The sequence below is a fragment of the Physeter macrocephalus genome, chromosome 5, assembly GCF_002837175.3.
Source record: "Physeter macrocephalus isolate SW-GA chromosome 5, ASM283717v5, whole genome shotgun sequence".
In the NCBI taxonomy this organism is placed as follows: Eukaryota; Metazoa; Chordata; class Mammalia; order Artiodactyla; family Physeteridae; genus Physeter; species Physeter macrocephalus.
Window position 1 is genome coordinate 49,751,279 of NC_041218.1, and position 11,418 is coordinate 49,762,696.

The 11,418-nt window shown below is 39.2% G+C and overlaps 1 protein-coding gene across 1 annotated transcript in view; it reads right to left on the bottom strand.

Moving 5' to 3' along the window:
• TAX1BP1 (Tax1 binding protein 1) overlaps window positions 1-10,891 on the bottom strand; it is a 96,019-nt gene extending 85,128 nt beyond the window's left edge. The window contains exons 1-2 of the mRNA XM_007129553.4: window positions 10,757-10,891; window positions 2,795-2,963 (exon numbers count right to left, since the gene is read on the bottom strand). Coding sequence (XP_007129615.2) covers window positions 2,795-2,956 — 162 coding nt within the window. The 5' untranslated portion in view covers window positions 2,957-2,963; window positions 10,757-10,891. The remainder of the gene's footprint in view (window positions 1-2,794; window positions 2,964-10,756) is intronic.
• Between the last annotated feature and the right edge of the window lie 527 nt (window positions 10,892-11,418).

Here is an 11,418-nt window from a genome sequence, read left to right on the forward strand (position 1 = left end):
AGGCCACAGCAGAGGGAGGCCCGCATACCACAAAAAAAAAAAAAAAAAAAAAAAATTACCACCTGGGCACTTTCTCCCTGCCTACCTTGTCAATATCATATCTATCAAAATCACTCTGGACAGCAATCAATTTGCAGTACACGTCAAATGTTTAAAAACATTCAATGCCATAAACATGGCAATTCCACTTCCAAGAACTTATCCTATGAAATACAATGACAACAAAATAAAAACAGATACAGAGATCTATATTAAGCATTGTTTAATGGTAAACATTTGGAAACATTTCCATGAATTCCACAACGCATCAACAGCATGTGTGTATACTTTATTACACACAAAGTATGTGTATATTAATTATAGATATATGCCAATATGTTAACAATGCTTATTCTAGGTAAGCATTAAAATAGTATTAAAACATGATTTATTTTCTTCCTTGAGTCTTCCTGTATATTTCAAAATTTTTAGTACATGCTTAAACTTCCCACTAAGTTTTAAGTATTATCCAGGCAAAAAAGATGGAAAGGGTATTCTATACAAACTTATTTATCATGTATGTATTTATGTAAGTATTACTAATTAGAGAAAAGTTATGGTCCTTGGAGTACACAAGTTAAGAGATAGTAGTTTAATGTTATCAAAGCCCAAAAATAAGCACGCAATGACAAAAAAGGAAGCTATAAATCAAGTCGTATAAAGGAGCCCTATTTGGCACACCAAGTTATTTGGTCTTGCCATTATCCCATAGAGGATGAAGAACCACTTAAACAAGAGGAAGATATGTTCAGATTTTCATTTTCTATCATAGTTTATATAGAGCAGTTTGAAGAACAAATAGAAGAATGAAAGCAGGGAAAACAGGTGACCTATTGCAATCATCTTAGAAATCAATAAGGAGGGCATGAACTAGGGCTGTGATATTAAAAATGCATTAATAGGTAGGCAGGAAAATAGATAGAATTGGTGTTTGGCTGGATTTGAAGAGAAATTCATAAGCTTTTGGCTTAAACAACAGGCCATTAACTAAAAATGGGGAGAAAAAAACGGAAGACATACATAAGTAGTCTGAAAGAAAACCGTGAAGATTCATCTTCTTGAAATACAATTTATCACACATCAGCCTCCATACCTACACATGCAGACTTCCCACTGCCCGTATGGAAAAGTCCGCAAATTGTTTAGCCTAACACTGAAGGTCCTCCATGGAAAGACTGACGCTTTACTTCATCTCCCTCCACTTCCCTAAACTACGTTTATGTTCTAGTTAAACTAATTCATTCTCATGAACATTCTCACCCCTGTGCCTCTGCTTATGCCATTTTCCTGCCAGGAATGCCCTTCCCTTCCCTCAATCTCATTACCCTGCTCTATTCTTCCTCTCTGACTCATTCTTGCAGAAAATGCCAATTCTTAGTATCTTTAACTTGTTATTCATCTCTTACATAAAATTTAAACTGATACTGGGGCTTCCCTGGTGGCGCAGTGGTTGAGAGTCCGCCTGCCGATGCAGGGGACACGGGTTCGTGCCCCAGTCCGGGAAGATCCCACATGCCGCGGAGCGGCTGGGCCCGTGAGCCATGGCCGCTGGGCCTGCGCGTCCGGAGTCTGTGCTCCGCAACGGGAGAGATCACAGCAGCGAGAGGCCCGCGTACCGGAGAAAAATAAAAGAAAATAAAATAAACTGATACTGATTTCATAAAAAGCTTACAATGAAGCTTTTGGAATCCATACTGGAATCCATATTAGATTCTAACAAGCCTAAAAAAAAATTAAATAAATAAAGAGTAAATGACTCATCTACCCAGCAACACCAAGGGATAAGGGATTCAGAAAGGAACTGAAATATCATTAAATACCAAAACTTTGTTTTGTCCAATATAGTTTTTCTGCCCTCCTCACTCTATTAGGCCAGACTTTCACTTCTAAATACTCTCAATGTGCCTAATTCTAGCGGCTACTCTTATTTTTCTACTTTGCTATTTAACTTATACAGACCACACAATCAAAATTTCAAGACCTAATGGTCTTGATTTTAATAAATCACATCTAAAATAAAATAAATTGATTCTTAGGGAGAATCTAAAGTAACCAAGGAGAAAAGTAAGTTTTACTGTTTAGACATTTATGACACTATTTTGACTGTTCAAAGGACATTCGTATTTTTTGGTTCTCCATTCCATCCTCAGGAATTGAAATTGCCAAAAAACTTCCACCACTGTAATGATCATTTCAATGTAATTTTCAAGCATATATTACACAAAATGATTGGCAAAATATTAGAACTGGGACTCTTGCCATCAAAGAATTTACTATTTAGTCATGTAAAACAGAATACTCTTATAAAAGTATAAGACAATATAAGGAATATTTAAACAATGCAGGACAACAGAAGAGATAATAACATAGTTGTAGAGCTATACAAAATTAATTACAAATGACAAGATAGTAAATGATATAGTAACCCAAAGGAAAAGATCATTCTTTTCAGGTAAGGAATGGAGAAAATGGAAGAAGAAAAAAAAAAAAAGATTTGAAAAAATTTCTGTAAGAACTTAAGTGAAGTTAAACCTTTTAATCATAGAAAGTGTGGTGAACTGAAGGTCATAACATTTGTTGTACACTACCCTGCACTATTAAATATTTCATGTTTACACAATGTTTTACATTTGATGTTTACAAAAATGACCCTTAAAGTAGAGTTAAGACAAGACTAGTATAAACTACTTGTCAACCTCTTAAGAAGAAAATAAAGAGTACCTACATGGAAGAAATATGGAGAAAGTCCTCTTACCTTGAATATACCAACCCAATCTTTTGGATGGGGATGGATATATGGAGTTAAGGTATAATGACATTCTAGGTGTGCATTAGGAAGATAGCTCTTGGCCACATTTTGAAAGATGACATGGGCAAAGTTGGAAGTCTGCAGCGGAACTTCTTGAAAGGATGTCATTGTGAATCTGAAACAAGTAAATCATACAAATTTAATGATATCAACTAAGAAAAAACTCATACCTTCAGAAAATACATAACATTTAATGCAAATTACATGGATATTTTCATAGCATAATTATTGAAAAGACACTTTTATATTATATTTATATTACACTGTAAATATAATATATTTAATATTGGAACTCCTTAAAAATGTGATTAAAGGGAATTCTGGTGGTCCTGTGGCTAAGACTCCACGCTCCCAATGCAGGGGGCCTGGGTTTGATCCCTGGTCAGGGAACTAGGTCCCACATGCCACAACTAAGAGTTCACATGCTGCAACTAAGACCTGGCACAGCCAAATAAATAAAATTTTTTTAATGTGATTAAATATAAAAACAAACTGAGAAGTAATTAACTTACAATATGGCTCAGAAAGTTACATGAGTTTAAAAAATATTTATTTATTTATGGCTGCGTTGGGTCTGTTGCTGCGCACGGGCTTTCTCTAATTGCGTTGAGTGGGAGCTGCTCTTCACTGCGGCCCGCGGGCTTCTTGTTGCGGTGGCTTCTCTTGTTGCAGAGCAAGGGCTCTAGGCGTGAGGGCTTCAGTAGTTGTGGCACGCGGGCTCAGTAGTTGTGGCTCACAGGCTCCAGAGCACACGCTCAGTATTTGTGGTGCATGGGCTTAGTTGCTCCGCAGCATATGAGATATTCCTGGACCAGGGCTCGAACCCGTGTCCCATGTGTTGGCAGGCTAATTCTTAACCGCTGCGCAACCAGGGAAGTACTGAGTTTAAAAATTTTTAAAACCAAAATCAAAAACAAACTCAATTCTCCTGCAAAGCCTAGCCCTCTGCTTCTTTTGCAACCGAAAGCAAATGAGCCAGCAGTGTTTCTATGTTGAACCCTTGAACTTCATCATTTTCCTCCCTAATCTGATCCATCCATCCCTCCCCTAGGCTCCTGCAACTGATGCTAACCTCTCTGTGCCTGCATTCCTGACCCACACTCATGATCCCCTGGACCAGCTTTTTCTCAACCCTGGCTAGATATAAGAATCATTAGGGGTCTTAAAAAAGAAAAAGACAATGACTTTCCGGAAATGGGACCTGGGCGCACACATGCATGCGTGTGTATATCCACGCATTTTTTTTAAGCCTCCCCAAGTAATCGCAATCCTGTATACAGCCAGGATAGAGAACTACTGCTTAGACTCTGACCCAACCCAACAATTTAAGTCTCCATTAGCAACTCTCACAGATTCCCAGACCTAGGCTGTCTTCTTGGGCTTCCGGTTCATGCTTGTTCAAATCTCTCAAATGATGTAAAATCTCAGTTGGTCTTCTTGAAATAGTTCAGAGCCTATTTGTTCCTCTCTACCTATACCAATTCTACCCTTTCCTCCTACCTTGACTTCCAGTATTATTGTACCATTTCCATACATTCACTGGTTAAAAATAAATGTATGTATTTTTAAATGTATAGTGTAAATGAAACACATACTGTTGAGAATCTATTACAGATTCAGTGAATACTCACTGGTTTAGTGAACACCAAGCACCAGCTAGCAGATGAAAGGTGAAAGTGGCCTATAAAAATCTGCAAGACCCAAATGTTTTCCATATCTTGTGCTCTACTTTTCAGAAAAAGGATACAACTGAGGATTTACTCAAAAAATCTATATCTATACAGTGTCACAGACTCAGTACAGTCATTGATCCTACAGTACCACATCAGAAACAATGACACTGACACTATAGCACTTACTTCTGAGTCATCAAAACAGGAATCTCTGTAACAATGGGAAAAACTGGGACAAGAATTTGCTAACCAAATTATTCTAACTTACTTCACAAATCTATGAATTTTCTACAGGACAAGCACAGAAGTAACACTACTCACTTTTTTTTTTTTTTGCCATGCTGCATGGCTTATGGGATCTTAGTTCCCCGACCAGGGGCTGAACCTGGGCCACAGCACTGAAAGCGCCAAGTCCTAACCACTGGACCACCAGGGAATTCCCAAAACTACTCACATTTTAACAATTACTAAGAAGTCTTTATTGCTAGGAAAATCTAAGACAATATGCTTTTACAAATGTTTCTTTTGCTGATCTGTTTGAAATACTAAGGCAAATTTTTTTTTTTTTTTTTTTTTTTTTTTATTTGTGGTACGCAGGCGTCTCACTGTTGTGGCCTCTCCCGTTGCGGAGCACAGGCTCCGGGGCCATGGCTCACGGGCCCAGCCGCTCCGCGGCATGTGGGATCTTCCCGGACCGGGGCACGAACCCGCGTCCCCTACATCGGCAGGCGGACTCTCAACCACTGCGCCAACCAGGGAAGCACTAAGGCAAATTTTTAAAGTTCTGAAATAAACACTTTAAAAATGTCTACTTTTCCTCTTATGTGTTCTCCGCTTCTGTTATGGTCAAAATACTGCTTTGTACTTACAGGACACACAATATACTAGACATCCCATAAAGAGACGGTCAATCATCAACCTGGAAGCCACTGTGGTAGAATTCCAGGCTGGATGTCTGTCAGCCTCTCCCCACCTGAGGTTTGCCAGGATTCCAAGGTAAAGAGAATGCATTCAGTAATAAACCTCCTGTACCTCTGCACTAACAAAAAGGCTTTATTACCAGCGACCCTACTTCACAGAAGGACTTAACAGTCAATACTCTCCAGCTGGTAACCCAAAGCCTTCAGGAAAGTGAAAAGGTAGCACAAACATTAGAAACTGCCTAAAATAAGTGAAGAGTTCTACTACTTTGTGTCTTTGAATAGTCTGAGCAAATATGGGCTCCCAAGGGTATGTCATGATGTTAATGAAGTCACTAATGATAATCTCCTTTCAAGTCAGTGGCTTCCTTAAAAAAAAAAAAAAACCTTGATTCTGGTTTTGAAAAAAATGTTCACTATTGGTTATAAAATAACCAAGAGAGAGACTATAGTTAACTGAACCAAACTCTTTCAGATACAACTACCAAAACTGAGGCAAGGGCTTCCGTGGTGGCGCAGTGGTTGAGAGTCCGCCTGCCGATGCAGGGGACACGGGTTCGTGCCCCGGTCCGGGAAGATCCCACATGCCGCGGAGCGGCTAGGGCCGTGAGCCATGGCCACTGAGCCTGCGCGTCCGGAGCCTGTGCTCCGCAACGGGAGAGGCCACAACAGTGAGAGGCCCGCGTACCGCAAAAAAAAAAAAAAAACCAATCAAAACAAAACACACTGAGGCAAGTGAATCAGTAATGTTCTTCTATGAAGAGAGTGAATATTTAAGTTTCTCTGAGATAGATATTCAGTAAGGAGAAAACAAGGCTAGCTTAGGATGAGTTTCCCATGTTTTTAATTAAAAGCCATTTAAGAATGAAACTTTTTTCATAAAACTTGTTTCCTAAAGTAAACTAAATCAACAAAGCAGTAATTATTTGTTATAACACAAGGTAGTGGAGTTTAAACTTTTGTTTAACCTCAATTACAACAGTGCTTAAAAATCGATAATCCAACCTTAGACTTTTACTTCACTGAAAAGTTTTTAAGGTATAAAATAGCATGAAGGTATGCACACATTTATATATGTACATGTGTATACATGCTTATAAATGCATCAAAAGGGACTCAAAAAGCACACATCATACAATCTTTACTCATGAGGGCTATGTGTGAAAAGAGAACTTAAGAGGACCGTAACTTTTAACTCAACTGACTGAATTTTTACCAGTATATTTAATGTATTATTTTCATTATTTTAAATAAACACATTAACATGAAATTTCATTTTTAAACCCTCTCCCCAAAATTCAAGTTTTTAATATAAAACCCTAACATCAGACTTTAAATTCATGATGCTTATAAATCTTTATAGCATGATAATCTGTAATTATCCCATTAATAACCTTCATTAATCTCTCACCAACACTCCCTTTTTAAACATTTCAATGCGACTATAACTATAGAAATATTTTACAAAAGTCATTCCATTCTCATTATTAATTTTTTAAATTTATTTTCCAATATAGCTTCTAGTCATAAAAAAGTTAACATGGATAAATGTAATCTGAATGTAATTACAACATGAATCAAGCTATTTTAAACAGTAAAATATCTAATTCCCATACAGTTCCTGTTTCACTCTTCACACAGATAGGAAATGGAGTGAAAAGATGGGCAAGCTTATAAAAATGTTGAAATTCACTGAGAATGCTAATGTATCAAGATGATTCACTGGCAGATTTATACACTACACACATGCTCACAGGCACACACAAAGACCCGCACACACACAGACCCACACACCACCCAGCGGAGAAGTAATACACAAAGTCACTGCATCACCTTGTGGTAATGCTTGGGAAGTGTAGCTTCACTAACATCCTGAGTAAAGAACAAACTGTGCCTCAGTTGGAGGGAGGAAATATAGCCCCCACCACAAAAGGAAGTGGAAGCAGCTTTACCATATCAAATTTTGTTTCCCATTCTCTAAAGTAAAGTACACTTCTAGAAACATGCATACATTAAGATGCAAGCAAAGAATAAGTAAAAGTTTTCTAGTTAAGAAAACAGACCCAAAAAAACAAAATAAATGAACGAAACCAAACCTGGACATACGAAGAACAAGAGTAGTGGCGGGGTGGGGGGGGCGGGATATAAGTAAAGGGTACCAACTCTTTGATGGAGGATGGAAACTAAAGTTTTGGTGGTAAATATGCTGTAGTGTATACAGAAGTAGAAATATAATGTTATACACATGAAACTAATATTATAAACCAATGTTACATCAAATTTAAATATTAATAAATAAAAAACAAAATACATGAGAACAGTAAAAAAAAAAAAAAAAAAAAAAAAAAAAAAAAAAAAAAAAAAAAAGGACCAGACAGATTTGGCTGGGAAACAAAGTCTGAAATACATATACATGCTGCCTGCAATGCCCTCTCCCATGTTTCCTACTTTATTCCCCAAAGTTCTAACATCTCTAGAGTTCCTTTTATGTGTTATGCTGTAAAACTTTGGTCTACAATCCAGTTTTGTTATTTTTGAGGATTCATCAATACCTAAGGAAAAAATAACTAATATGCAGTGGTCACTCAGTTAAGTAGCTAGAATAAATTTGGGGGGTGAAGGGGGAGGATTTCAGTGTTATCTTTAGTTCTTCCTCTTGGAAATTTTCAAGCCCAAACCAGATCTGGCTTTTGTGGTAGTATTTTTCCAGTGGCTCCTGATACACATTATATTTAACTAAGCCAAAATGTGTAAGCCTTAATCAAATAAAGTAGGAAACTGACCATATTAAGAATTTTTGTGCATTAAATGCCCAGAACCAAATTAAGCTTTTTAATTTAGATACTGTATATAATTTGCCAATTCTAACACTTAGAATTCAAAAAGAAATAAGGTAATTTTGTTCTATGTGATAATATTATTATGGTGATTGTATTTTTTTTCAAAGTCCTTACCAGTTAAAGACGGACAGTAAACTAATTATAGGTGAAATATCCTGTTGTCCAGGATTTGCTTTAAAAACTCCAGGGGAAAAAAAAAAATGTGCCGACAGTGTAATAAACCAAGATTAGCAAAATAGTGGTTCCTTTAACTGTTTGTTCTCCTTCTGGGTATTTTGAAAATTTCATAATAAAAGTTAGTAAAACCAAAGTAGACAAAAATTAGTAATAAAAACTCACATACGACCTTCTGCAACAGAAACACATTACACATAGTGGTTAACAAACTTAGTGAAAGTTTTTTAAAATATTCAGTTACAACTATATGAACTTTTAAATTAATCTCCGAACTTTAGTCCTGAAGGAAATTGAACATCTGAAGGGAAAAAAATACGTCTGATATTCTAATAGCTTCCAATTATTTATACTTCAGCTCAAACAAAGACTATCAGCTGGTTTACAGACCAGGAAAATATTATCAGCAATCTTTCAGGGAGGCAGAAGCAAATCCACCAATCGGTCAATTTGCACTCTTACAGTCCTCCCAATCTCCAGAATGCTTTACAGCTGAGTACCACTACACTCTGCCCAGATGTCACTCACACCACTTTAATTTTTAGATTGATTTAAAAGTTGGTTTCTAAAAAGCTGATCTTGGCTTTTTATTATATTAGAGGCGAGGGTATCTTTACCTTCTTTTAAGAGTTTATTTGGGGCAAAATAAACTTTAAAAGGCTAGAAGTGGATATAGCCAAAATTTTACTTAGTAACATACAAATTCCAAAAGAATGCAATCCAATAAACTTCACATGTGAGGCAATTCCCCCAAAGCAGTAGAAAAGGAACATAGTTACGATCCTTCATAAATATTTAACATCATTAAAAAGGCTGAAATTTTAATTCCAAAATACCTGTTATTTTTGTTAAGGAAAAGATATTTACTGGTTAAGTCTACACAAATGTCTGCAGCCATAATTGTAAACAGGGGTGTGCAATTTAACAATGTGATAACTAGAAAACGTAATCAAGTAATCCTTCAAGAAATCAAGTTTATCCTTGATAAGAAGGAAAGGAAGGCCTGGCCTCAGCCCCTTTTCCATACCCAAATAGCACTCTGAGGGTAATCAGCCCATTTTTTTAGATTAACATGTTATTCAAATGATCTCTTTAAACACTTTGGGAATTGAGCTCCAAAACTATAATTAGTAATTGTTGCATGCAGCTTGTAGAAATTCTACGATTAGCAGAATGCAGAGTTGAAAACAAGATTTATTTTCCCATTCCTGACGCAATAGCAATTCATAACTACTTTGTGAAACCTAAAAATATATGTAGAGACGCAAGAGGGAAGAGATATGGGGACATATGTATAACTGATCCACTTTGTTATAAAGCAGAAACTAACACACCATTGTAAAGCAATTATACTCCAATAAAGATGTTAAAAAAATCAAAATAATATATATATACGTAGAAAGTCAAATGTCACGGCGTTCTCAAACGAAATCATCACCAATAAGGTAATATACGTTTATCAGTACACACACACGCACACTAATCTCTTAACAAAGATTACCCGAAACGACAAGCGCCTGTCGGGACTTGTCCACAACCTGCGGACCTCCGGGGGTGTTGGGAGAGTTGTGAAATCAAGAAAAATTGCCTAAGCAAAGACAAACGCGACTCTCCTCGGAATATTTAAGATCCCTTCGAGCACTAGGCGTAAGGCCATTGATAAACAGACAAGAAAGCGTTCACTAATTCTGCAGCCCAGGTGAAGTCGTAGAGCCGGCCCAAACCGCTAACTCCACCCACGGCCCGCAGTCAGTCTCCGCCTCCTAATCCACTGGCGACTCAAACCAAAACACTTGGGCTTCACTCTGCACGGGCAAACCCGAGCGTCCCATCCCGACACGACCTAGATGTTTTCCCAAGCTTACCTGCCCCGGCAGCACACACGCTGCCCTCCAAACACTCGCCGTAGAGTGGAGCCTCGGGCAAGGCACTTTCTTCTCCGGGGGTCCCCCCCGTCACTCGCCCCCCCGCCAAAGGACCCACGTCCCACACGGCTCCCCCAAATAGCGAAAGCCTATCCAGGCACTCCCCGCCGTGTGGGGCGGCAACCCGTCGCTTTTTCCAACTCCACTGCTAACCGAAGTTGCCCACACCACCATCACAAACGCAGTCCGGGAGGAAAGGTTTGCCGTCGGGAAGGAAAGCATCGTCATTCGGCAGCACCGTCACCACGGAGACCGTTCCCGAGACCGACCAGGCCCCTAAACGCTAGAGCAGAGGGACGTATCACGAGCCCCCAAAGAGCTCCAGCGGGCGTCCGCCCCGCGCAAGGCGCTGGGGCGGGCCGGGGAAGGCGCTTACCGAGTGAGGAACTCCTGAGCAGAGGGGAATGTTAGAGACGCTTCCGAGCCTGAGCCGCCATCAGCCGCCGAACCTCTTCCGCCAACACAGTCTCCCTCTACCGACCTGCTACACCTCCCCACAAGGCCAAAAGCCGGCGTTATATCACTTCCGTCCATGGCCCGGCCCCTTCCGCCGCCGCCGCCGCCGAGCTGCGTCGGTCTGGGCCAATCGCTGAAACGCCAAGTTGGTCTCACGGTCCTTTAACCACCCTATCTCCTGACGCCCTGCCATTGGACCCGAACAGATCCGAACCGGCCTTTTCCCTCGGCTCGGCTATTCCTCCTCTTTCTTCCTCTTCGCCGTTGTCGCTCAGAGACCTTGTGGCAACCAAACAGGGTCCGTTTGGAAAATGCATTTTTGACTTTTTAATTATTACTTTGACCGAAAGTTAAGTAACTTACCAGTTAAGTGGAAAGGGTAACCCTGAGGTGTATGAATTAGTACTATGTCATTTCCTGGATCTTTAAAAATCTGTCTAAGCGAATCCATTTATTTTGTGGATCGGAAAGTAGAGAACCATAGAAGCAAAGGAGGATCACGTGGCTGGGGCGGCGACCGCTCACTCCTGGGCTCTTTCCCAAGTCCTGGTTCAGTCCGGTGCTTACTTAACTACGAGGTTT